Source organism: Strix aluco, chromosome 8 (genome assembly GCF_031877795.1).
Source record: "Strix aluco isolate bStrAlu1 chromosome 8, bStrAlu1.hap1, whole genome shotgun sequence".
NCBI classification, from domain to species: domain Eukaryota; kingdom Metazoa; phylum Chordata; class Aves; order Strigiformes; family Strigidae; genus Strix; species Strix aluco.
The window spans coordinates 32,999,281-33,026,734 of record NC_133938.1 but is presented as its reverse complement, the minus strand read 5'-3'; the positions used below and the strand labels follow the sequence as shown (position 1 = coordinate 33,026,734).

The window sequence follows — 27,454 nt, the reverse complement described above, 5'->3', positions numbered from 1 at the left end:
AGAAAAAGTTTTCCTCAAAATTTCCTTTTAGATCAGATGCCCTTTTGGTTTGCAATGGGCCTTCCTTTATCTTACTGAGTTGTTAAAAAGAGGTAGGAAGTCACACCCTCTCATCTTTTAGTACTCTGATTTGTCTTGCTGAAGCTATATTCCCAATTTTTTTCACACATGCCATCAAAGTTTTTGCCATGCTTTCGGTTACAGCACCTCCTTTGGGATATAACAATAATATATAACAATAAATGCCTTCGTGGCATGTCATCTCCCAAATTTTCTTGAAGGTTGTTTCTGCAGAGGCAGCCTAATAACCAGTTCCTCCCGTTAGCCCTGTTTTTCCTTGCACAATGTTTGGCTTGTGAGCTGACCTTCCATTTATACTGGTCCTATTATAATTTTATTCTTACTGATGCTGCCGATTTGAGGGGAAGCTAGCCACCTACAAACAGTAAGCTGCGTTTTTGCTCACTGTTTTCAATGCTCACGGTTCACAGTCCAAACCACTGCACCATGCTGATGAGAGTCGAATGAAGATGGAACGTCTGTCCCTCTGGGAGGTCTCCAAGGATGAAAAATGGTGCTTCAAGGCTGCTTGGATGCTCGGGCTGTATCGAACCCTCTTTGGGGTCCCAGCACCCAGAGGACCCTGGCTCTGGGCTGGGTGATGCTGGGTGACTGAGGACAGTCCAGCTGTGCCACAGGCTGCCCAGCAAGGTTGTGCCATCTCCGTCCCTGGAGGTTTTCCAGACCCAGATGATTCCAGCCCTGAGTAATCTGGTCTGACCTCAGAGCTGACCAGCTTCGAGCAGGAGATTGGACATGGACCTCCTGAGGTCACCTCCAGTCTGACACTACAGATCCATTACCTGGTCAATCTGACAGGTGACGGACAGAATTTAAAGCCCTCACATTGAAAGGATTCAGAGGAAGTTTGACTTTTACAGTTCATGGGATGGGTCCTACAAAAGAGGTGGAAACTTCCCTACAACCTCCAGCAACACTCTCCTGTGCAAGCTGCAGCCTCCAGCTGTCCTTAGCGCTGGCTTTCTCCCAGCTGAGACAAAAAAGCTATAGACTCAGAGAGCTTTTTTCCCCAGTTTTTGTTCTTGAATGAGCATCCATGAGAGAGAATTGGATGGGTGCTGCAAATGAAAAGGGGCAGTAGCAGAAAAGGGCTCCATCCATTGCTCTGCTCTGCTTTTCTATTGGATTTGTTCATTTTCAGGTCTTCTCCACAGTGTTTTTTCTAGGGTGCCTGAGCTGCCCTACATTAGCATCAGGATTTTTCTCTCATGTTCCTAAAAATCTCTGATTTTGTGGAACAGGAGAGAAATCTTTCTTTGACACGTGCCAACAAAATTCACTTCTCTGAAGCCAGAAATAGTAGCTGCAATGCTGCACAGCACAATGCAAACACCCTTCCTCCATCCCAGTTCTCCCTTCTATCAACCCACTAGAACAAAATGATTTAACCAAATAATAAATGTTGAAAAGGCCAGTCTCTGCAGACTCACAACAAAGGTAAGAAAAATGCTAGGCTAATTATTATCTTCCTTTTCTTGCACAGGCCTTTCTGTGAGGCTCTACCAATTAAAGACGATGCTGGGGAACAAGCTAGATGGGAATTAGTCTGACTTGGGGAAATTACCATCCAGAGGTTTTGGGTTTTTTTGTGCTGATGTGTAAATTCCATTTGCTCAGCTTAAACTCTTTTAACCAAATGTATTACTTTGACAACACATTTTAATAGCTGGTTTTAAAAATGTACACTTAAAAATTTTTTCCAGCTAGCTCTGATCTTAGCCTGTATTTCTCCTGGTGGTCTTGGAAACAAATTCCTGGATGCACATACTCTCCTGAGCCTCTTTATTAGCTCCCCCAGCAAACCTCCCTTGCCAGTCATGTAGAGCTCCAACCGAGATGTACAAGTCAAGAGGGTAAATCACCCGCCTGATTATTCATATACTCCAGTCACTTCCCTCCCTGTGAGAACAAACCCGTAATCCCAACATAACATCCACGCTGTATGAACAGCCTGCACATGGGAACTGTTTTCTCTCTCTCCCACCATGGTGAAATCTAGTGTGTCTAGTCCTCCAAGCAACCGTCTCTTCCTCCGATGGCAGGAGGGGCCAGCTGAGCCTTGGCTGACCTGATGTTCCTCGCTATGGCATTAGCTGATGTCTGTGCTTCCATTTCCACAAATGTGATCAAACCCACAAACTGGGTTTGATCGGATGGTTAAGAAGCCTTTGAGTACATGCAGCCACCTATCTAAGCACCTGTTTTGCATTTTCTGATCCCCATAGCAGCTCCTTCACACCTCTCTTCTAGGAGGGATCCACCCTGGCTAATGGACCCTGGATGCCCAGCACTGCACAGGGTATCCTAGAGACAGGGCAGGTGCCTTATTCAGTGCTGGACCTACTGGAATACACACCTCTGCTGGAAATATTTTGACTGAGAGGTCCTGCATTTGTCTTTTCAAGGCCACGTTATTTGGTGGCATTTCACTGAGAGTGGCTAATATATTCAGAGCCTGGTTTCCATCAATCCTAACCAGTAAGCCAAAGTTTACAGCACAAAATTTGTACCTGGATGTGCAATGCTGCAGGCTGGACAGAGGTATTTCTCCCTGGATCTCAGTGTCTTTTGAACCTTCTCAAATCATATTCTGTTCCTCTTTCATATTTTTTGCTACCTTGACACTAATAGACTGTGCTTGTGTTTAGTCTAACACCATCAATTAAAATAGGGACCAATACTAGACCTAAGATCAACCCTTGGACAAATCCATGAGTAACCTCCTTCCACCCTGATACTTCCCTTGATGTGTACAACTCATGATTTCTTTCCTAAACAGTTTCTCATCTATCATACCATCTCATCTCCAAAGCCATCTTGCCAGTAATTACGATTGCTCTCTGTTTTGATAATCTTGCTTTAGCAGTAGCTTGGTCAGAGTATTAGCTGAGCCCATCCCTTCTTAGGACAGTGATGATTATAAATGCCTAACTAGTAGCAACCTGGTTCTCAGGTAAATAAGCAATATATTTTAAATGCTGGAGTTCAAGTGATTTAATGCTTTCCTTCTACTTTCAATTTTGTTTTTTCCAGTAAATTAAATTTTCCTGGGAGAATGACTGCTTTCTCTTTTGGTCTACTATTTTCTGCAGAATGTAACATATTTTTAAGCACAGCAAGTATTTCTAGTCTCTCTTGGCCAATTCTTTTGCATGATACTATATTATTTATGTCATTTTACGTTCTTTTATATTAAACATGATCTTCCATGGCTAGTTTCAAGCGGGATTTTCCCTCTAGATATTTATTCTAAGCTTTCAAAAAATGCATGTATGAATCTAGAAGGTAGACCGCAAGGTTCTGTGCAGGAGATGGGCAGCTGGGATCACCATCATGCTGAGGTCAACTTCCTAACACAGCAGATACAATTTTGTATCATATAAGGGGGAACTGAACGTGAAAGAGTGAGGACTGGGGCACATCTTGAGAAACCCGCCGTGCTGGCTGTTTAGTTAGAGGCTACCACAGTATCTAATATATGCAGACAGCAGAGGTGAAGCGCGCTGGCCGACTAAAAGACTCTTTTGTGGTGTTTTGCTGTAACGCTTGGCAAGACTGCCCTTGCTTCACACCCTGCCTCCCTTGCTGAGGCACCAGGGTGGAAAAATCAGCTGCAGAGGATCCAGACAGTAGGGAGGGATTTAAACACCCCAAAATCTTGTTCTTGTGTTTTCTAATAGATGGAGAAGTGGGCAACAGTCGGTGTCCTGCACCCTCTACCATTCAGCCTATTTAAGTCATGTAATGTTATCAAGAAGCAGGGAGGCTTAGCTAAGCCTGCGGGGAATGCCAAAATCATGTTCTCTTTCACTCTGTTATTTAAAAGTCAGTTGCAGTGGAAAGATCTTGCCCACCAACTTAGTGGTGATATTGTAAAACGGTCATATCAGACCAGCCTGTAGAAGAGATGCTCACCTGTCATGAAGACGGGGACACCAGAGTGGACATCTCCTGAGCTGACTGTCCTTCTGAGGCTGGGCTGGGCTAGACTGGGCTGGGCTGGGCTGGCTGGGAGCACACTAGCAAGTGAGGATGAGGTCAGGGGCCACCTAGGGCCCACAGAAGGATTTGGTACCCCCTGCCTGTGGAAATCACTGACATGGGCAGACAAACACCTTCAGATGAATTTAGCTTCCATGATTTTCAGTGTGTCCATCTGTGAGAATACAAAATTACTACAGCAAAGCCACTTGCAGGCCTCTAATTTAATGAGAATAACTGAGTTATTGTGGCCTATATAGCTCAGGGCACAGAATTTCACCTCACACTGCATGGGGGAAGGGACATAAACCCAGTCTCCCACCAAGGACGTTGTGTGTGTGTGTGTGCCCCAGCTTCCAGACAGGAGGGTGTGGGCAGCCCCAGCCACCACAGCCCTTTGGCCAGTTGTTTCAGGAGATCCAGGACTGAGCCTGCCAGCATCTGTGAGCCCAAGTCTGGTTTTCAGACTGAACAACCACATCTTCAGCCTCAACCCAGGCTAGCATTTTTGTAGTATCATTGCAGTGTTTAGGAAGGGAGGATTGCTATCGCAGGGGTTGCTTCTTACAGCTTTTTTCCCCTCCTTTTGTTTTTGAGAACCAGGCAGCACAGTGCGAGTGGAGTTTTGCAAAGCTCTGTATTTCCCAGAAGAGGAAGGCTCCTGCTCAGCAGTCTGTAAGCGCCCCCTTGTGCAAACGCAGCCAGCTGGCTTCAGCCTGCAGATTTATCCAGCAAACATCCATGATGGTGTTAATTTGGGTGTTTCAGATGGTGGAAAGGGGGGGTGACAGCCACCCTGCACCATGAAGGCAACACTCTCCAAGAGAGAAAGCCTCCTCTGCAGGCTGGACATCGGCACAGCGCTCGTGAGACTCTGATTCAGATTGTACCAAGAATTGTGCTGGTAAATGGGATTGGTCTGGTGGAAAACTATGAGACAGCACTGTGTGCTCACAGCCCAGAAAGCCAACCGTACCCTGGGCTGCATCCAGAGCAGTGCGGGCAGCAGGGCGAGGGAGGGGATTCTGCCCCTCTGCTCTGCTCTCGTGAGACCCCCCTGCAGTGCTGGGTCCAGCTCTGGGGGCACCAACATCAGAGGGACATGGACCTGCTTGAGTGGGGCCAGAGGAGGCCACGAAGATGCTCAGGGGGGCTGGAGCACCTCCCCTGTGAGGACAGGCTGAGAGAGTTGGGGGGTGTTCAGCCTGGAGAAGAGAAGGCTCCAGGGAGACCTTAGAGTGGCCTCCCAGTGCTTAAAGGGGCTACAGGAAAGGGGGGAAGGGACTATTGATCAGGGGGGTAGGGATAGGATGAGGGGTAATGGCTTTAAACTGACAGAGGGTAGATTTAGATTAGATAGAGGGAAGAAATTCTTCCCTGTCAGGGTGGTGAGGCCCTGGCACAGGTTGCCCAGAGAAGCTGTGGCTGCCCCCTCCCTGGAAGGGTTCAAGGTCAGGTTGGACGGGGCTTTGGGCAATCTGGGCTAGTGGAAGGTGTCCCTGCCTGTGGCACAGGGATTGGAACTAGATGATCTTTAAGGTCCCTTCCAACCCAAACCAGTCTATGGTTCTATGATTCTATGAATTGAGATGCCCAGTTGGTACCTGGATTAGGACAGAGGAAGGCATAGATGACTCTTTGGAGACCATCTAGGCACCCCAGCAGAAGACAGGGTGGTAGCAGGAAGGTTGGAAAGAAAGGGGAGCTTCAAGATATACCATGAAAAGATAAATTTGAGGGTACTTAAGGGATGGAGTGCTATGTATGAAACATGGGCCTGGAGGGCAGCGAATAATAGTAAAAATATTGCTGGCAAGATGACTAGAGCCGTGAGAAAGGGGGAAAAAAAAAAAAAAGCCATGAAAAAGATGAGCAGAGTCATTCAGGTTTGGCAAACTGAGCTTGATGGCCAGACAAGAAACGTGGGGAGATGCTTGTAGTTAGGTGGGGATGCAAAGAATGATTGATGAGATGCTAAACCATCAGGGCAATAAATGATGTCAGTTAGGTGCTGAGAACACAACGCACAGCATGTAGCTAATCAGGAGTTGGAGTGCTCATTAATTCACCCCAGCAAATAGGCCGTCAGTCAGGTTTGCTGAAGGTGGTGGCTGAGTCTGGGGTTCCTCAGCCTCATGGTGCCACCAAAGTGGGAGCATCTGAGAAATGAGGGAAAGAAAATGGGAAAGCAATTGACTCCCTGGGATACTCTGAAATATGAGGTGCAGCTGCAGCTATTTTTGAGGAGTTAGGAAACCCTAATTGCTCGTAATTATCTTAATTCCTGCATAGGGGTTACTTGCCAGTGTGGCAGTTTGCTGTTGGTTGATCCAGGCTGAGATTCTTTGCAACCCTGGCTGGTGTTGCTGCGCCTGCTGGGTATCTCTGCTGTAGCTGCGGGTGCTGAAGCAGGATCTGCACTGGGGATGCACCAAATTCCTCCCAGTCCTGCAAAATCAGGGCATGCTGGGGTGTGATGCAGCAAAATGAAAGGCAGTAAGAAAACTGTTGAAAAAGCAAAACAGGAGGGAGATGAAGAAAAAAGCCTAATTCCCTGAATGGGAGGGATTGGAAGGGCTGGAGAGTTCAACGCTATTGCTTCAGCCTTGCAAAGTTGATGGGACAATTAAAATGAAAGTAGAATAGGAATAAGGAAAGCGGAGGTGAAAGGCTATTCGGTTTGAGAACATTCAGTTAGTAGGGCCTGAATTTATCTCAGTTTATTTGTTTTGGCTAATGACTTAAGGAAGTTTTAAACTACTGGGTTATAATGGAGGACTGAAACATCCCTGGAGGACTAGAGGAGAGGACAATAAACCCATTTGTGTAAAGCAGGACTTACAGGCTAGCTGATAAGAGTTTAGATTCCTGAAAACTACTGGGGCAACCTATTAAACGTGTAGTTCTTACAGACCTGCAATACTAGTAGGATGATTGATAAATTCATATGACTGTTTATTAGGAAAAAAATTGATTTAAATTAAACAAAAAAGCTTTGTTGTGTTGCTGACCCAGAAAAAAGGAAGTTTAAGATCGCTTGGCTTTAGTAACGTTATTGATATTTCAATGTCGTGTCCAAGCAAAAGATCCTGTAGAAAACCTTGCCCAGCTTGAGAACAGGTTACAAGAGGAGGCCGTGTCCTTCTTCTAGTGATTTCTGAAAAAGAGAACTGTTTTGTAGGGATGCTGAGGGCCATTCTGTAGGGGACAGGATCCCGCTTAGGGTGCGGCTTGGAAGCTGCACAGCTGAAGCGCTGCCAAGGACGGCATCGCTGCCACGCAGGCGTGCCCTGGCAAGCCGGGACGGGCCATGAGCCGATGCTCTCGTGTCCTTTGCTCGCCCGGCTGCTCCACGCTGAGCTCACACACAGCTCACACACAAAGGCGTAGGTGACTCCAGCGGGAGGAACCTGCTGCCCAAACACACACACACGCGCTTCTGCTTACTCAGTGTGGCGAAGGGGAAAGTTGCGGTAGTAGTTGCTCACTTTCAGCAGCTGTCTGCTGCAGTGCACCTTTCTTGGCCTCTTCTTGCTACCACAGCTCCTCTTTATGCATCTGACAAGGCTTTCTCCTTCTTGAGCTGTGTTTTTTCACATAAAATGTTCTGCGTGCGTTGCAGTCAGGCTGAATACAGGACAGTTCGGGTGACAGTGCCAGTAATGCCTCAAGGAAACAGTTTGCATAAACCAAAGCGGACACTCACTTATGCAACTGGGCAGCGAGTCTTGCCATCAAATCCATGCCAAAATATCTCTTTGCTTTTCTATCATTCTTTACTCGGCGGGGAAGCTTCAATGCAAATATCTCTCTGGAGAGAGAAAAGACTTGAAACAATAATCTACTGGAAAATGATACTCTTAAGATTTTAAAACATACCTTCTGTTGGTCAGGGGTGATCAGTAAAACAAATCAAGCTGTGCTTGGCACATAAAACTTGGAAAAAAACCTTTAAAAGATGGCAAGATGTAGCCTGTAAAATCTTCTGGGCTGAAATAAGAGATGAATTTGCAAAGGTGTCAAGGCCAGATGTCATGGCTCACGCTTCCACAGATGTCTCGCAAACGCTTAAAGCCGAGTAATGTTTGAATACTTTAGGCACAGCACCAAGATACTATGGATTTAGGAATGTTAATGCACTACTGCTCTGAACTGATACACTTCCAAGGGCAGTCTCTTCCATCTTTATTCAGTGCCTGGAACACCAGAGGCTCTGGTCTGTGTGCTGTTGACTCGACACAGAGAAATACTTCACTGGAATGTAAAGGAACAGCACAGCTGGCTCTGAACTTATTTAACATCCCCTTGTTTACATTGTAATACATATGGGACAAACAGCGCAGTGATATTCTTTTTTTTTTTTTCCTCAGAAATAAAAACCCATCACAATCTAAGGAGGCTGGAAAACGGCCTGTATAATCATTTCTCAGTGGGACACATGGCAGAAATCAAAGGCTCCAGACACAGTTTCTCCAACTCAGTTTCTGAAGACTGGGTAAGCAGTTCGCAGCGTATAGAAAAGGAGGCTAAAGTTATGCTCCCCTTTCTGTGCATAGAAATAATAAAATGAAGGCTAAAGCATCAGTCATGTAGCAAACTGCAAAATGGCAGTACTTCATAGAAACTGAAGAAAATGCAAATGGATTTGCTTTTGGGGTTAAGCTGTGTTGCTTAAATATAAATTCTGCAATGTGTAGCATGTTACAGCCTTCTTCACACGAGACCAGCTCTTTTCCAGCACATACTCACACTGGGGCTGAAGTAGTTAATGGCTTATAACAAGGACAATTTACCTGGTGGTATGTAGCCTAGCAAAGTGTTAAGATTTACTTGATGGAATAAGCAGTAGAGTACATGAAATATCGATGTTAAGGTCAAACACAGCATGTCAGGAGTCAGCACACAGGTACCCTTTTAAGGCAGTATGGCATTGCACCAAAATAAAATGACGTTTTTCCTCCATGAGGGGAGCAAGACTGAGAAAGAGAGAATTTTATTTTGCCTTTCTCCATGACTGAAGCCCACAGACCCACGGTCTCCCCTTGCTGTTTGGGAAAAAAGCAACCATTTTGTTTCTGACTGCATCAAAACACAGAGAGCTGGTCCAATTACCCTGACTGATCAGCGTACGCATCCATGGAGTTGTAACCCATCCAAACTCAGCCTATGCAGGATCAGCTTAATAGCTGGAAACAAAAACTGCCAGAAGCAAACCTTTCTGAGCTGGTATTAGCTGCCAAAGCTCTCACCTCGGTGAACAACAGCTCACATCTAAGGAGCTAGTTGTAGTGTACAGCAGTAAGAAATACTACCAATAAAAAGATGAAAAAAATAGCACTAGTGCAAGGGACCGTATCAGAGTGTTGCTCACATACTCGGAGTAGCTTCCTGCGTTAGTGAGGCTGTGATGGGCTCAGCAAAGCACCTGTGCCCCCACAGCAGCCTGTGCCTCATAGGTTAACAAGTTCCCCAAGTCAGCTTGGTCCCCCTGGGTGATGGTGCTAGTGGCAAAGCCAACAAAAAATGTTCTGTTTGCCCAAAGGTGCCATGCAGAGCTCCAGGTAACAGTGCGCTCTTCTCCTCCGAGTTTGTTGTCAAAGCTGGGAGGGGCAAGCGCGTGCTGCAAGCCCTAGAACACCCTGAGAGGGCTGAAGTCTGAAGAAGCCAGAAAAGCAGTTGTCTCCCTTGCCCAGACCAGGAACCTGCAAAACACTTGCAGGATCAGCACCCAAACACGACGCCGGACACCCCATGGGGTGCGAGGCCCTTCCTGCCCTGGGCTCTCTCTGCTAGACCGTTCTGCCTCCCAGCAGAATTGGCCGTACTAGCTTCAAGCTCCACAACCATAGAAACATCCACTCTAGTCAGAGGGATAGTAAAGCTTAAATGGTCTTTCATTTCCAGCTTGGCTTTTTGGATTCTCTCCCATTCTTATACCCAAGCAAAAAAAAGAGCTCTTGTGCTTCAAACTTTGAATGTGTGGTCCTTGGCCACACAAATGTCATACGGACATTTTTGTACTCAAGAGGCTGCTCCTGGGATGCTATTTGATTGCCAAGAAACTCTAAGTTTAACCTGAAGAAGATTTCTATGTGAAAGACATGGAAAATTCCCGTAGAAGAGACTGGAAGTCAGTTTTTTTCCTTAATTTACTCCTAGCTGAAGCACCTCTTGGGCAGCCAGTTTAACAAGCAGAAGCTATGTCCAAAAAAAAAAAAAAAAAAAAACAAAAAGAAATCCTGGAAATTACAATGGGTTTAGAAACCTGCTAGTTGCATGAAGCAGATAACAACTAGTGTCCACTCACAGCATAGAGGGTGATATACTTTGGTGACAGATAGAAACATGCTCTTCAGAGAGCTTTAAACGCTAACATCACGGCAAAGCACGAAAAGCAGAGTGAAGCTATTTCACAGACAGGAAACCCAAGAGAGGGCAGGTCACCATTCAGACAGCTCGGTTGCACTGGGACGCGGACACAAGGCACCTCGGGTTCTGAGGCAGTCATCCAGCACTGTGCGTGGAACGAGAGCCCGGTGGCATTTCTGGACCGTGACCTTTAGCGTGGTGTGCGTTCAGCTACGGGGGTAACGCTGCCCTGCGGGTGTGCTTGGTCCCTCATAACCCACCTCCACAGGAAGGGCCGGCCTCTGCTCAGAGGTTCTTCAGGCAGATCCAGAGAGCTCTCTTTACTAGTCTATGCTTTGTTCTAGTAGCCTCTGGTGCCTCTCCACAGCCTCTTCTGTGGAAAAGCTTTTTCACCAAAAGCAGGGGAAAGAAACGTGTTCAGAAATGTAACCCAGGAGGTAGCGTGAGCGCTTCTGACAGTGTTAAGACAAAGACACTCTGTAAACTACAAAGCCTTTAAACTTAGTATCAGTACTCCTGCCAGAAAACCTTAAGATTTACCTTCAACCACTATTTACAATATGGGTAAGGATGCATTTATTCTGTTATGTACCTGACCAGATACAAAGGAGAGACTAGCTTTGGAAACATCTCACAAGTATATTTATTAGTCAGGCGCAATCTGTCTCAAAACATGACCCATTTCATACTTCAAATGGCATTTCATTACAGTGCAGCTGCACAAGCCTCCGTCCTCCCTGAACAGATGCTTGATATGCAGAAGGCAGACTTTAGCACACTGCTTATGTATGTAAATAAGTTCCTGGATTTGTTTAGGTTTGAGGACAGTAGTTCAAGAAAAGTCCATTTGTCTTAATCATTTGAAAAGCTTCTTTCTTTTCTTTCTCCACTGTTTATTGTCCACATCTTCAGTATCGTCAGGAGGATCTGGTATTACAAAGCCATCAGTCATTTTATAGTAGACTACTGTGGAATCTGACTCAACTATGGCCAAGGTAACTGACAGCGGGGCGTCGGGATCGTCTTGTGGGAGAGACGCTTTCTTCATGATTTCTCTTATCCTGGAAGAGGAAACAATCAGTTAGAAAGGAGTCCACAACCACCTGACGATGGCATAAAGGCAGAAGTGCACCGTTGCTCTCTTTATTCAGCCTAGTTTTATTCTGCAAATTTGTCTTCACTAAAGAAAGTATAATATCTGTTCTAATAAAAATCCAAAGTCGTATAATCAAGCAACAAAATCAAGTAACAAAAGGATCTTATCAAAATATACTCAGTTACATACATCTCTGCTGGAAATGGCTCAACACATGCTTCTAAGCTTTGCTTAGGTGTGCCAGTGTGCATATGCCCCAACCATCCTTCAACTATCACAATCATAACATGGCCATCTCTAATGGCCTTGTTTTCATTAGATTTAAAAAAAAAAAAAAAATCCAATTGAATAACACATGGTGTTCAATTAGAGAGCAAAATAATTAAGACTTGTTCCATTTGTAGAGATAAGTCTTCCAGTCTGTGCTACAGTCCTCTGCCAGACCCAGGAACCGGAGCCAGGTTTCTCTACCTCCCCGTCTAGACTAGAAGCCACAAGACTAATGTTCTTCTTCAAGACAGTCAGCACAAATAATATCTTCCTTAAAAATTCAAGACAAAGTTATGCAATTTTTCCTGTTCAGCTTATTTGAAGAATAACATGCCAGTTGCTTTCCAGTTCAGAGCTGAGGCCACTGATTCCTGGAGTCCCTGTATTACTGTTCTGACTGGGGAGCAAGTAAAGGAGTGCAACGCCCAGGGGCAGAACAGCAACACTCCCACAGCGAGCACTTCCACTTCTCCTCCACCTAAAGGTCGGGTGCAAGACAGCTCATCTGGGACTGCCAGGACAGGTTACACTCTGGGGAGAGGTCAGCCATGCAGTGGGGAAAAATCGCCCCTCGCTTCATGTGCCCCCGAGATCTCATTCCCCAGAAAACATGCATTTCTGAAGCTGGGCACTGTAGTTGAAAATAAGGTTCTTTCTAAATGCATCAGCTTTCAAACTTTAATCATCATCTTCCTTCCAAACCTCTTTGATCCCTTAATAAAAGCCAAATGGAAAGCGGCAGAGAATAAGCAGCAGCCTGGAAAGCCTGTGCTATTAAGCCCGTGACCCTCTTAAGTATCCATCTGTGTTCTGAACTGTTCATAATTCAACTCGGCTAAATTCAGTAGTGCCTTATCTTTTGCTTTCTCTGCTGGCCCATATATAATGCAAGGCAAGGCAACACAGTCATTTCATGCAACAGAGATACCAAGGCTGTGAATAGCCATATTCTGGTCCTCCTACCATCAGCAGCACATTTTGTAACAAGAGAACAAATAAGCAAAGAGATACTGTACTGGCCACTAGCAGAAGAGAGACACCTGCAAAAGACTCATGTTTCAAGCAATGTGACATGAACTTCTCTGCTCCCTGCCACTGCTTTGTCTGCACGTTTTCTTGGCAGGTGCCTCAGGCTCAGGGCCTTGCTGTGGAAACTCTAACTGCACCGTGGGTATTAAGGAGAGCGTGACCACAAGCCTGCCTTCCAAAGCTGCGGGTAATTCACAGATGGAGGAGCCCTGCAACAAGAAGGAAATGCATCCCACTGTGAGCAACGCCTCAAATACGGCAAGGCCTCCCAGTGAAAGCACTACCTAGTGAGAGAGGTGATGTGCCTGCTGGAGTTGCAGCAGTGAGTGCCAAGTGAATCACAGGTGTACAAGTAGGCAGCAGGACTGAAGTAAGCAAGGACAAACCAAACGCCTAAGGGGCAGCAGTGAAGCTGTGCTGATGCTGGGCACCTTCTGCTCTTGTCACTTCCAGCCCCTCCTTAAGGTACCTCCAGCACCACAGTGCCTTGCCGTAGCCCTGGTGGGTGATGAGGACCTGGGAAAGGATTGCAGATGTCCTTCCAGACATGCTACACGTGCACAGAGCAAGAACCCACTTGTCACACCTCGGTAGCTGGTGTCTGGAGGAAGCTCTGAGTAAGTTGCCAATGGTGAGGCCAGGCTACTGGCAGAGACCCAGCGAGGAAAGAGCTACCAGTGGCTTTTATGAAGCAGTGGATATTAATCTCTCTCTTTCTCCTGGGAATGTGAAATAGAAATAACAATAAAAAGCCAAATAAAAGGGCACAGCTACCTAGGAGAGATATTTTGGGACTCAAAGAAACCAAACTTGTGTTGAGTGTGGACAGTCCCCTATCTGGAAGCAGACTCAGGCAGTGGTCTGTATGCACCTGTCAGCCAGGGCAGAAGCTCCTTCATATTTTCTTTAGCAACTGTCACCGTTTCTCCTCCTAGTCTATTAGGGGTATAGATGTAACAGTGAGGCCTTAGATCTAGATCTCCCATCACTCATAATTTCTTCTTCTGTGTCAAGCAGAGACATCTGAACCTTTCTTCCCCACCCCCCCTTAGAATTTAAGGCTTAGAAGCTACACCATGATCCCAAAGGTGGCCAGGTCCTGACAACAGATTACTGACACTTCTTTGCATCCCTGACTTACTTCTGAGGAGACTGAGTTTCAGGCTTTATGTAAAGAGCACAAAGACATGCCATTGCCTCAGGATGATCTGCTAACACTGCCATGCACAGAGCCCAATGCTTTCTACTGCACACGGGGAGCCAGCCTCTACCGCCGTAAAGAATTACAACTGCAAACACAAGATTCTCCTCTTCCCCCTTTTCTCAACACAGGCAGCCCCAAAACAAGAGCTCTCATTCATGCATACCACAACTAGCCATAACGCAATGCAGCACATCTGCAGATTAGCGAGAGGGTATCTTTTAAAGGAATAAGCTTCGGAATTCAGGAAGCCTGTATCAGACGCCTGTGTTTCCTCTCCTCCCCTGAAGGCATCACTGTTAGTCTCTGCATCCAGCATGTTCACAAAGTTTCTCTGCAGCAGCAGACACTCAAAGGAGGAGTCAGAGAACATCTGGGTTTATGCTGATTTCATCGCACTTGCTACCTGCCACAAACAGAAAGATGAAGTATTGCAGGAAAGGTATAGTTTTTTTTAATCCACTTGAGGTATCTAACACCGTGTATTGGAAAAAAAAAAGGCAAGAAGTGTTCTTGGCCTTCTAAAATGCAAAGGAATGCATGTGTGACCTCCTAAACAAGGCAAGAAGCTTTATTTGAAGAGATACAGCCCTCTAGGCTGCCCATCTCACACAACAGCTGCATTCAATGACTAAAATGAAGTCCTAATCAAGAAGCCCCTATGCTAACACCTCCCCCCAACAGAGCTAGCTGACTTCATTTACTAAGTTAATGGTTACAGATAAGCTCCTTAATGACCAGTACATCTGCTACACCATACAAGTGATGTCGGCTATAAAAGGTGGCTTTTGCTTAAGCAAAAGTGAATTTCATGTTTCTGAAATATTAGAAGCCTCTGAGACAGGGGAATTCAATACATCCAGTACTTTGGCACACTCCACCAACAGTCTTGTCAACCTTCATTCACCAGCATCCAGACCAGCCTTTTCCTCACGAGTCACAACTGTTAGGACACATTCTGCAAACACTGTTCCCATTGATACCAAGGGGTCCACAACAACTCTGGTTTTGGTTCCCCAGCCTTTACAGGCCATGCTCCGACAGCGTGAACCCCACAGAAGCTGTGGTGTCAAGCATCTGGCATGGACTGGCTCTGTCTGGTTCCTCCTTTTCAACAGGCATTCAGCTATGCCCACTCCACTGGCTAGACATCAAGTTTTAAGCAGAATGTAGAGAAAAGGTGCAGCTGAGAAACAGTTAATACCGTTCTGCAGTGTCTGAATGAAAGCTTAGCATGTTTTCAGTACAGTCAAGTAGGGCCTATGTTGGAAGAAGGCACCATGTCACTTTGTCATCTCCTGAAGGACCCTGTACAACACAATTCCTTTAGTACACGTTCACCCCCAGGCTCTCCCTTGTTCATCACCTCTGACTTGCTCACCCACAGGCTCAGCCCAACTACGAAGACCAGGGACAGCCAAGCCTACACATGCTGCCTTCTCAGGATTTATGCCAATGACTACCTGGTAAAAAATAAAAGGCATCTAGGGCCCCAATATTGCTCACAGAACAATCATGTGTGTGTGCTGCTGCACGCACAGTGGGAAGTCTATGAGTTAAAATATCCTGCAACCACTCCTTTCCCTTCTCTCCCCCTTCTCATGAAGAAAAACCATTCAATGTTAAAACAGGCAACAGGGAAGCTTTAGGTTTCCCACACAAAAAGGTACAAAGGCACTGTGAAAGGAAAAGAACATACATAAGCTAGGGGAATACAGACACCACAAGAAACACTGGAAAGTTTTAAGTCCCATAAATAGAATATAAGTAAATATTTTTTTTAATAAGAATTCTCCTCTGTTGCAGATCATACAGTCCAAAGTTTTCAGACTAGCTTGAAAACCCATCTCTAAAAACTGATGGTGTCTGCGTGTTCGCTGCACGTTAGGATCTGCTCCCACCAAGACAAACACAAGTAGGATGAAGCCCTCAGTTTCCACCTAGGAAGCAAACGCACACTCACCTCACATCGCAGGAGATGAAAAGGATTTAATTTCAAACACTGAAGGAGACACTGTTATACAAAAGTAAAGAACTGGCATTTCTAATGCCATTTCTTTGCACCAGAAAAAGGGCTTTAGAAAAGGCTTTCTAGATATCTACAAACTAGAGTCAGTTGGGATTGTTTTTTTCTACCAAAGAATTAGTCGTAAGAGCAGGTTTAGTTTATTTAACATCATGCAAGGACCACTGCAGCTAACATAACAGCACTACGAATGCCATCTTGCATCTGCTTTTACTGCTGCTACTATTAAATGGTGACAGTGAACTTACCTGGTCTTCTACTGCTGTTGCAATTAATAGCTTAAAAACAAAGCAAAACAAAACAAATCCATACAAAAGAAGAGGGAAATTTTCCATTTTTCCCCCATCTGAATTTTTTATTAATAGAAGACTTTTGTACTAGGTAGGACTTCAACACACATGAGAAATCTGTACTGCCTTTCCTAATGATCTGCTCCTAACGAAATAACATTGGCCTTTTTGCTACAGAGAAAGAAACTGCCATATGACTGGTGAACTTCAGGCAACTGGAGCTTGAGGTTTTAACTCACTACCCCAAAACTAAAAGAGAACAGAATCATAAGGAAAAGATAAATGGGCAGAAAGTCTTGTGTTGAACAAAAGAGTATTTCAGTGATATATCCCATGCAAGTACCTCTGAGAAGCAGCAAAAACAGTGAGAGTAGTTTTATGGCGGTTGCATAGTGCTCCATTGAGCTGAAATGGAACTACTGCCTTCCCTACCATAAAAGCCAAAGGCTTTCAATCTGCCCTTTATACTTGGATGAATAATTCATTGCAGGCTTGGCCAGCTTGAACAGCTCCCTCCCCTCCATGCAAGGCAGGGCTGGAGAGGCAACACAAATTGGTCTCTGTACCACTACACAGAGATGATTACTCTGTGCATCGGAGTGTGCCATTGTACCAGACTCGTTCAGATAGGCCCCCTGACAAGAGAACCACCTCCTGTGGTGGAAACCTCCTGTAAAGCACAATACCTCAACTTCAGCCAGCACTGCAAAACCTGCACAGCATGGCTCACCATCAGGAACGCTGCTCCAGACATTGCTGTCTTCCCTGAAGCTAGGTTAACTTAGTGCCTTGAAATATATGGCAAGAAACACATGGTAGCGGAGGAAGAAGGTGCAAATGGACACCACTATTTCTTGGGATTTGTTTCCAAACTACAGGAACATGGGACGCTAGAAGAAACTCATGGTTTTATAATGGAAAAAAAAAAAACCAAAACCAAAGAAAACACCACATGACTCACTGGTCATGAAAAGGAACTGAAACCCCAGGGAATATAGAGTCCTTTTTTCCATGGAAGTTGAAAGAGAAAACAAGACAAGCCATGCAAAAGGGAGGAATCACAATTCAGCAAAGTTCTACAAGATACACCAACTATAGGACATTCAGTCATAGTCCTGCATAACCAACTCAGCTGTATGAGCCACATCAATCACTTTTAAACTATTAATAGTTTGCAAGCCTTTAAATATGTTTTTAATGTGTGATTTAATGTATGAGTAAAGTCAAATAATGCTTATAACAGAAGAGCTAGTGACAAAACCATGAAGAGGATGCGAGATAAGGAGCATGTCACACTTCCAGTGCATTTAAAATAACAGTGCTTCTTACAAGCAAAACCACTTCAGATTAGAGGAAGACCTATTTCACAAACTGCAGATTTAGAAGAGGATAAATTGCTTTCAGTCCTCATATTTGCTTCTAAGGATGCTTATCAGCTTTAAAACAAAACATTTACATATTCTTTTTCCAAACTTAAGTTACTATTTTAACAAAATAACCCTTTCCCTCCTAGCCTAAACCAAACTTTGCAGTCTCCATAACCTCATGCAACCGACTTCATCCTTCATTTCCAACACTCGCATACAAAAAACAAACAGGGCAGTGATATATCATTTAATCTGATGGTTTATTACTAAAATTTTGCTTAGGGAATGTTATTTGTCTAGGACAGACAGCACGTAGTTCCATTAGATCCAGCATCTAACTCCCTGGTCCTTGGAGGGATCAAGGCTTTCAATGTTATCAAGGAAAACCCAGCTGTCAACACTGTGAGCTCTGCTACACTTGCGGAGCTTGGTTTATGCAAGTCATTTCTGCCAGCTCTGAAGCAGGACTACCTGTATTTAACTGCTTCATCCCGTTTGGGGAGCCACAATTCTGGAATGTACTAACAGTGAGGTACTTGGTGTGCACTAAGGTGTTGTCTGCAGTAGTGAACAGCAAACACAGCCCAGCCGATGGACCTACAAATTCCTCCCACGAGCACGAATCGCTGCTAAGTTCCAAGGCGCACAAACACAAGGTTCTCCAAACCTCAGACAGCTGCATGTGTGGTTAAGAGTGCTCCAAGACAGATATAAGTTGCATCTTATTCTCCAGGTCTTTACTCACAGAAGATTCAGCCATCTTCATTTTAAGAGCACGTATGCACAGCGCAAAGCCACTCCTTGGACTGGATGAGGCTACCGTTTGCATTGGTGGTCACTTTGCTCCAGACCCCGTAATTTTGCGATTCAGTGAGTTACTGTGCAGCCTTACGCTGGCAGGGCAGGATTATCAGCTTCCATCAAGCTGTTTGTAGAAGTGGACAGTGAGCTTAGCAAGCAGAACAGCTTTTGCCTTAAGCAGTTAACTGTCATGCATGATCCGGACATGATGAGATCTTACAACAGGCTAAAGAACATTGAGCAGATTTTTTTTTTTTTTTTTTTTTTGTAGGGCGTTCATATTTATCATTTGCTTAGGTGTCTTGCCGGTAATTTCCACAGCAACTTTACTACGGCCTTTTAAGGACACACTCCTCTGAGAGTCAGCCAAGCAGGAATCTTCATGAGATACCTGGGAAGGCAGAGCTTGGCTTTGAGAGGAAAACCACCCCTGCAGCCCCCACCCAGGCCTTACTGGTTAAGCAAGAGATGGCTGCCTATAAATGCTGCCATTTGCTAGCTGCTTTTGCAGTTAGCACATTTCGAGGCCCACCAAGGAGGGCAGAAGTTTTCACCTTCCCAAGCCCCTCCGGTGGTTTACTTTCAACTCTAAGTGAGCTTCATTCACTTGTACTCGTACCTCTTCTTCTGTTTTTAGCAGGTAACTAAAAAACCCAAAGCATTGCTTTGAACAGAATGTCAAAGTAGCTAAGTACAAAAGCTTCCCTGTCTACCTATAGCTTCATAAGTCAAGTGAGAAAATATCATTTAAGACATCAGATACCTAACAAGCCTCCTGCTATCAACAACCACAACAACAAAATATTCATCACTGTCAGAACAAAGAGCCAGTGATATGGTAATACTGTTTCCAACTCCTTCTGTAGGATGCTTTTTTCATGGCCTCCCTCCACGCTATGTAACTTTGAGCTACAGTTACTGTCTATACCCCCGGGTTTTTGCCAACTGTTCCAGCAAAGGAGCCGAGCAGTCGATAGTGTCCTTTCTCTACAAAGACAGACCAGGCCCCTCTGACTAGTGGCGACCTGCTAATGAAATGCCAAGCATGCATATGCATGTTCAATAACACAAACACAAGCATATACGATCTTCCTGCCTGACACCATCTATGGGTATCGAGCACATACAGGCTTTAACGGACTCACCCAGCATTACAACCCAGTATTCAGCTCATTTTAGTGACAATATGCTCTGTGTAGTTGCTCTGTAGCAAAACCTAGTCACAAACTGTACTTTTAATCAATGTGACGCATTCACTCTTTGCTTCTCTAACACACATCCTTCCAGTAATGGATTCCATCCGCACTGGTGCCAGAAGCAGAGCAAACAGTATCACCACAGTACAAACAAGTTCAGAGGCTCCAAATGAAAAGCTCCAATGAAACAGTAAAAGATAGGACATACATGCAGTGCAATATCTCACTGTCATTAAAAGCCAATTAGAACATACTCACTGGCATTGATCCAACGCCAGGAATCAGTTTCCAACCTAGATGGAAACCTACTACATTAAGCAAGCACAACGACTCAGCACGAAGGTGTAATTTCTCAAAGATCCCATATCCTAGTTTGCTGCCTTCTTTTCCCACCTAAAATCTATTTTGAGCTGTGAACAGCAGCGTGTCCCTTTCACACACATACAGTAACCTGCTTCTCGCACCGAGGCTGAATGACACTCAGCATTTCATCCTGCAACACCTCTCAGCAGCTTTCCTCTGTTGTGGAGATCACATCCTATTTCTCTGGAAGACCAAGCCCGTGAGAGCAATTGACCAATATTTGCAAATGGAAGATGTTTTCAGCATGTAAATAGTACTCAAATCCATCAATATCTAGGAAGTCATTTTCTTCCCCCTCACAAATATGCTCTTAGGAAAACACATAGCAGAATTAAGATGGAAGTCTGTTTGCAAGAGACCAATCTGTCACTTCTAAAACCTAAAAAAAAAAAAGCAAGAACCATAGTATGTCTAAAACATCATTCCTAGAGCACACACACATCTGCTAAGTGCAATTCATTAGCTACCTACTACCGTGTCAGGCTGCTGCCCACAGAGCAAGAGGAAACAGCAAACACTAGCAAGATCTGTAAAGCCAGCCCTGAGCACACACTCCTAGCAAGAGTAGGAACAGAAGAAAATGAAAAATGTACTACCATATGATGCAGCTGAAATAGTTCAGGTCTTCAGAGGCATCACAGGAAAGAATGGCAAATACCAGCAAGAGAAGGCAGCCATTATCAGAGAGTAAATCATACTGTTTATTTGAGGCTGCTCTAAGGGCCAGTTAAAATATACTGTAAAATTACTGAAGCGGAATTTCACTAGGCTGCAAATATCTGTAATATCACAAAGTCATAGCTGTGTTCCCCTTCACTGGAGAATGACTTAGTCTTGCATGTGTAAGGAAAGTAAGTCAAAACCACAGCTCAAGGGACAGTTACACATTAGACTCTGGGTAAGTAAGAGGAATTTCCAGTTGAAAGTAGCGAAATTACACTTTCAAAACAAAAAGCAAACCAAACCAAACACACCAGGCTTATCCATAGATTTGACAATAAAAGTCTATTCTTAGACAGGTCCGAGAGGATTTCTTTCCTCTTAGGTACTTTAAAGCCCAGTGACACAAACAGTATTGCTGGATTTCCCAGACTACAAAAAAGCAGCAGCAGAACGTTCAAAACACAAGCTGTGAAGGTCTTGTATTCTAACGCGGTCTCTCAAATACATACATCTGATATCCATTGTTATCTCCTAGAGCATATGCAACTTCTAAACAATACGAAGTGTTTATCAGCAGAAGGAATCAGCTGCTGTGGGAAGCTGACATCAAAGGCGTACCACTTTCAGAGAGGGCGAAGCAGAGACTGTTGCAGCTTAGAAAATTAAAGAAATCTCAACTTTGCAGGTATGTTTGCAGCACCCAAAATAACTGCTCCCAGGCTCAGATACTGCTTTCCTCTGATACTCCTTTGTTTCCTCCCCCTTCCCTTCTTGACCAAGTCATCAGCAGACTGTTAAATATAGCTGTTCTTCATTTTCTCTTATTAGTAGCACAAGCCAAACACTGACCACATCCTCACCTCTCGTGGCTTAACGATATGTGCACAGGTACTGGCACCATCACTTGGAGACTGTCCTGTTCTCTTTCACGTGCATGCAAACACACGAGTTGCAGTTCTGCTACTCCGACATGCTTCACTTCATGCCAGTTCCTCCCTAGAAAGGTTCATCATCAATGAGAAGGAACAGAACACAAAACACAAGTTTTAATCATTCAAATATCAAACCTGGTATTTAATGTCTTAGGTTGTGCTTTTCCTCCCTCTCCTCGCAGGACATTTCCCATGAGAGACAACTACCCCATTTAATGGTGAAGTTCCCCTTCTGAGAAACAATTCTGTTAAAAAAAAAAAAAAACAAAACACAGGAGCCGTACTAGTCTGCTGACTCCAGAGCTACACTGATTGATGGTGAATAGGGATCTGACAAAGCTTTGTTTCAAAAAGGAGACAAAAAACATCTTTGTCATCTGCAGCATAAAACTGTAATCCAAATTTGAACTTTATCAGTACCCTAAACTGTGAAGGAGTAGGTGTTAAAAGCATGATTATTGATGATACACAGTTCTTCCCTTCTGCTTGAAGGGATAAGGCTAAAAGTTTCTGCTGCCGAACTACAGGAGCCTTCTCTTGAAGTCTATTGAGGCATTTTCTTCAGAGGTATAACAATAACAGACACAGTGCTTTCTGGCCTGTAAAATCCCTCCCTCCCTTCCCTGACCTTGAGAACCACCAGCCTCCAAGAGGAACGGAAGTATTTTTATTAGGCTGGCTGCCTGCCTACGCACAGTCCCTTTTCAATAAAGCCAGCTTGGGAGAATTGCAGGCAGGGGTTTATATATCACACAACTCTGTTCCACTCTTACAAGACACCAGAAGACTACACTGCATTTGTCATAATTATTGCCACCACACTTACAAATTATCTTCTTTCCTACAGCGATCCTGCCCTTTCCAGAGAAGGGCATCCTAATCAGGCCAGCACACGTCAGCCATTTGCTAAATGGCAATCAGTAACTTCGACATTAATTTACAAATGAGGGCTCTATTACGAACACAACCACTAAACTTGTAGCTTCACCTTTCCATGCTCCTCCTCCTTCCCCTACTCCTCTTTTGCTTTTTTTCCATGCCGAGTGTCTGTGCCCTGGAACGCTGCACCTGTAACTGCTGGACAAAATGGGCCTTAATTTTTGTAAAGGCTCCAGGTAGGCAGAGGATAGACATCTTCAGCACCAAGATACCATCTGTTTCTTAGGTAACCATCTCTGCATTAAATCTAAAAAAACCCACCAAGGACTTTTGTTGGAAAGGCCCTGCTAGTGCACAAACTTTAATAGCACCTAAAGGTGAATACGTTTGTTGGGATGTCTACCCAGTCCCTTCTCTGAATTACCTTCTAAGAGGTCCAGGTACACCACAAACGCAGCATAGATTTGAGCACTGTCAGATATATCAAGAGACATCATTTCTGTGAACTGAAACCCAAAAAGTAACATTGGTGACGGAAAGCAGAAGTTATATTAAGAATGCACAGACCAAACCCAGAATCTGTACGGCTATCTGAGCCACTGAAGTCTGAAACCACTTTTAAGGACCAACGGGCAGTTAAAAAGCAGGACTTGTTTTCTGACAGTATCTTAAGAGCTCTTTTTTCCACATTCGCCTATTTTGGCGCTTAAGAAAGCAAGCTATATAAACAAACAAATAAGGATTCGCAACTATTTCTGGAACAGATCTAGCTTTGTGGAGAAAGCCTATGAATTTTAGCTATTTTTGCTGCAGTACATCAACATAAGATGACAGCCAAATTAAATACCTCCATGTTTTCAGTATACTAAAAATTAAGATGGAGTCAAAGTTGAAGACGCTTGTGCTTTCCAGCTGGGATCTCGGCAGTTACAACCTCATCCCCTAACTAAAGCCAGCGTTCCCCAACAGCCCCACCGGCCCCTCAGGGGCCGGGAGACGAGCCCCCCCAACAGGCCCAATAGAACAGAACGCGTTGTATTAAAACCTTAAGAGCTCTTTTTTTCCACATTTGCCTATTTTGGTGCTTAAGAAAGCAAGCTGTAGAAAGAAAGAAATAATCCGGGCCCCCTTGCCGGGGGGGGGGACCCGCTTCCCCGGCCTGAGATGTCCCTCAAAACCATGGCGGGGGGGGGGAATCCTGTCAGGGGCCGGGGCAAGGGGCGAAGCGGGGAGAGTGGCCCCCCCTACCCCCCCCCCCCGCCCCGTGACTGAGGGTCTGTCGCCTCAGCGGGGGGCGCCCACGCGGTCACCCCCCCACACACCCCCCCCGCCCCTCAGCGCCCGGGCACTGACGGGCCGCGGAGCCCCGCGCCTCCCGCCCCGGCCTACCGTGGGGTGAGTCGCCATCCAGTTGCCGTCAGCCCCCCCCGCCCAGCCCTCCCGCCCCCCCGCCTGCCGCCCGCCCGCCGAGGACCCCCCCGCCGGGCCGCAGCCCCCCTCCGCCGGGCCGCCCGCCGGCTCCATGCGCTCCCCGGTGCAACGCGACTTCGCTCCGGGCGGCGCCACGCGGCCGAGCGCTCCCCGGCAACGGCGGCGCCGCCACCGTTCCGCCGCCACAGCGGTTCCCCCGGGCCCGGCCCTGCGCGGAACCCCGCTCACGGCAGGGCTGTCTGTCTGCCTCTTGTGACCCTAAACCCGGGCTCAGAAGAACCCTCTAAGGCTTAGTCTGAAGTTTTAGAAGGCAGCGCTGGGCGCACGGGGCACCGGGCGTGCATACACTGAAACAAAAGTTCATCCTTTATGTACCTTAAAGGCGTGAATATTCATACATTTTCCAAGAAGACTCCACCTTTCTGCCTACCTACTACGTTTCCAGAATGCTGGTGCTGCAAAACGACACTACGCAGGCGCGGGGGTCTCGGGTGGTCGTTTGGGGAGTTGCCCCCTCTTCCTTTTCCCCTTTTATGGTCACGAGTCTTTTGAGGACAATTTCTTCTCCTTTGGACATTCCCAACTCTGTTGTCCGGCCAAGTTGTTCTTTCTCATCGTCCTTGTTTGAGCACTTCTGTCAGGATGTGTCTATTCTCAAGGTTAGGATATTTTCTCTGTACATTGTAATCACTCAGGCCTTGTTAAATACAAAGTTAAACATTGTTTGGTAAAAGAATTTCTTAATATTCCCGGCTTTGAGACTTCCAGGTATACACAACCGGGTACAACACAACCACATAACGGAACGCTTTTCTTATCACTAATTGTTACAGGCTTCAACTTGCAGGTACCAACTGCTTGCAGGCATCAGCTAGCAGGGGCATCAGCCAGGTGGCATCGTTATCTCAGGCCATCCCTCGAGTCCCTTTTTCTAATCCCAAGGAGGCTTGGGGATTGCCAATGCCTACCTCAAGCAGGTAGCCGGGGCCAGAAGCTGCCCTGCCTGCTGTGGAGACCCAGGAGGAGGGAGGAGGAGGCCACAAAAGGGGTGTGGAGCTTAAAGAAGAGAAGTTTTAGGGCAACAAGGCAGGGTTTATAACCCAGGCACAAATTTCAGCCTGTTTGGGTTTAGAATATTTTCTGTGGGAGGCAGGGAGCACTTCAGAAATGCTTCACATATAGGTTTCCATAGAATATGTTATTAATATCTAGTGTCCAAAGCTTTTATAGACTGCTTAAGAGATTGAGATTCAAGGTATTATTATTAAAAGCATCTTGGACTGCTTTACTTAGAAATACCTCTTGACTTCCAGTGCGAATACGGTTTGCCTATTGCAAACTGTCCCAGGTCTGGCTTACCAGCTCCATCTGTCTTGGCACCTCTTTTGATAATTTCAAACATGGGCTTAAATGAAGTCAGGCCTGTCTCTTACTGCATTTTGAATAGCTTCAGGCTGGTGTCCATACACAAAAAAAGTTGCATGCTGTTTTTAACAGATGTACCGAGCATACTGTAACATCAAATGAGAGATTGCAAAGCCCTCGCTTCCATGCTGTGCTTGTTCTTGATCATGCTACACCAAGAAAAATCTGGCTGACATTGGAAACTGCCGAAGAACTACACAGATTTGAGGAAATACCAAGTGTAACCCTGAGATGATCCGTTTGATGAAGGGCCTAGGGATAAATGAACAGTGTTGTCTTTAACCCATCCTGTTTATAGGCTCAATGATTATTATATAATAAAGCATCAATGAAAATTAATCTAGATGTATTGAGTACATAAATTGGTGTGTGGTTTGTGGCCACACGAAGACATATTGGGGCTCATCTTATTCAAGCAATTTTGAGGAGGTTGGCCTGATTAAAAAAGCATTGTTTTAGCCAGCACTTCAATTCCCTGGGCACAAAATTAATGGGGGGGGGGGGGGGGGGGGGCGGGGGGGGGGAGGGGAAGGATAAAAAAAACCCAATTCAATCTCTGAGACTTTCATGGAAGAGTTGACAACAGTGGTTCACCTGGCTGCTGGGAGAAGAATTGGATGGATTTGAATCCTCAGAGGTGAAGAAGCAAATGAAAGGAAACAGAGTCGACTGTAGATTCTTGTAGGTCTGTATATATTATATGCTTTATCAGAAGGATGGTTCCTCTGTTTTCTGCTGCATGGGAAACAAGTCTCAATTAGAAGAAAGCTGCCTCTGAGAGAACTTGTTACCTGCCAAACTGAGGGAGTATGCCACTGCCAGAGACAGTTAACCACAGCTGGACTGTTCTTGTTTGGTGTGGATATTTAAAGGAGGCTGAAACAAATGGCCTAAATTTATTTTTGTGGGACTTAACCTCTGCAAAAAGCTGTTTCTTCCTCAAAGCTAGAATATTTCACCCCAGGGTGGTTAATTGTCCTGTCACAGCAGCATCGGGTCTTGGCTTTAAAAAAAAATGCAGGATATCATTTTGGCAACTAATAAAGAAGTCAAAAATGTATACAGATTTCTTTGTATATGCACATAGAGATATACACATTTATAGATGCAAGAATGACATGAATTGTAAAAGGGTAACTGTTGACCTGAACTTTTCAAACTTTCACCCGTGCTGTGTGGCTGAGAGTAAGAAATGAAGCTGAAGAAACATCTCATGTTTCAGGCATCAACCCCTCTCCAGGGTAAAGACAGACTTTTTCTTTTGTGTGCCAGCGTAAGGCAGCCAGCAAAGTGAGTTGTGTGAGTGAGGGGAAAGTCATTTTGAAGAGAAAACTACTGCTTATGGGATGCTGCTGGAGGCATTGCGTTTGCCCCCAGCAAATCAATTATGGTTCTGATGCTATTCACAAAATGGAGGGGGTAGTCTGAAAAGAACTGAAGCCACTTTAGATTTCACTGAAGACATCGCGAGCTGCACAGGCTGAAAAGCACATTCAACCTACCACAAACGCGCTGACTGCAGTAACATGTAACTGGATCACGCCTTTACGCTTTGCTTTGCACATAGGGCACAGACGAGGCTTCGCAGCCTCTGCCTCCCCGGTCTGCCTTGGTTTCTGGGGGGAAACTGTTGCTGCACCTGCATCCGCAGAGGAGGCATGGGCAGAGAGGAGTTACGGAGGTGCGTATTTCTCCTGAAGCTGTCACATAGCCTCCTAAAAACAGGATTATGACCCAGCTTGAACATCCAGTTGTCGGGGTCACCATTAGCCGGGGTCCTTATTTCTCCGTGCGGGAACAGGAGCGACACAACACCAATGTGGTGATCAGATCATCCATCTTTATTTTTCCAATCCTGGTTAAATTTATATTCTACTAAGTTCCGTACACGCACTCATCTATCTTCTAATAGGCTACAGGTTATCCGCACGCGCTGTTCACGCGCCTCTACAAGCATTTGCATTGGTTAATTGCAATTAGCACGTAAAGCCCAAAACTTGCCCAAAACTCCCTTCTCTCATACCCTGTTTGCTCAGACTTGTGTGCTTTTGCTG

General features: G+C 45.3%; 1 protein-coding gene and 1 long non-coding RNA gene across 3 annotated transcripts; one reads left to right on the top strand and one right to left on the bottom strand.

The window, feature by feature from the left end:
- The first annotated feature begins 8,458 nt into the window (after positions 1-8,458).
- On the top strand, positions 8,459-22,243 carry LOC141926748 (uncharacterized). Its single transcript, XR_012624199.1, has 3 exons — positions 8,459-8,557; positions 21,269-21,418; positions 21,848-22,243. It is a non-coding gene; the product is annotated as an uncharacterized LOC141926748 (long non-coding RNA).
- Positions 11,051-23,959, bottom strand: TSEN15 (tRNA splicing endonuclease subunit 15). 2 transcript variants are annotated; one of them, XM_074833115.1, is made up of 4 exons: positions 23,934-23,959; positions 22,969-23,050; positions 21,594-21,729; positions 11,051-11,492 (listed from the first exon to the last, which is right to left on the bottom strand). In XM_074833115.1, the coding sequence occupies exons 1-4, from the start codon at positions 23,949-23,951 to the stop codon at positions 11,288-11,290; spliced, it is 441 nt and encodes a 146-aa protein (XP_074689216.1). In that variant the 5' UTR covers positions 23,952-23,959; the 3' UTR covers positions 11,051-11,287. The 2 variants fall into 2 exon arrangements, with proteins under 2 accessions (XP_074689216.1, XP_074689215.1); XM_074833114.1 differs by lacking the exon at positions 23,934-23,959 and having other exon boundaries at positions 22,969-23,712.
- Between the last annotated feature and the right edge of the window lie 3,495 nt (positions 23,960-27,454).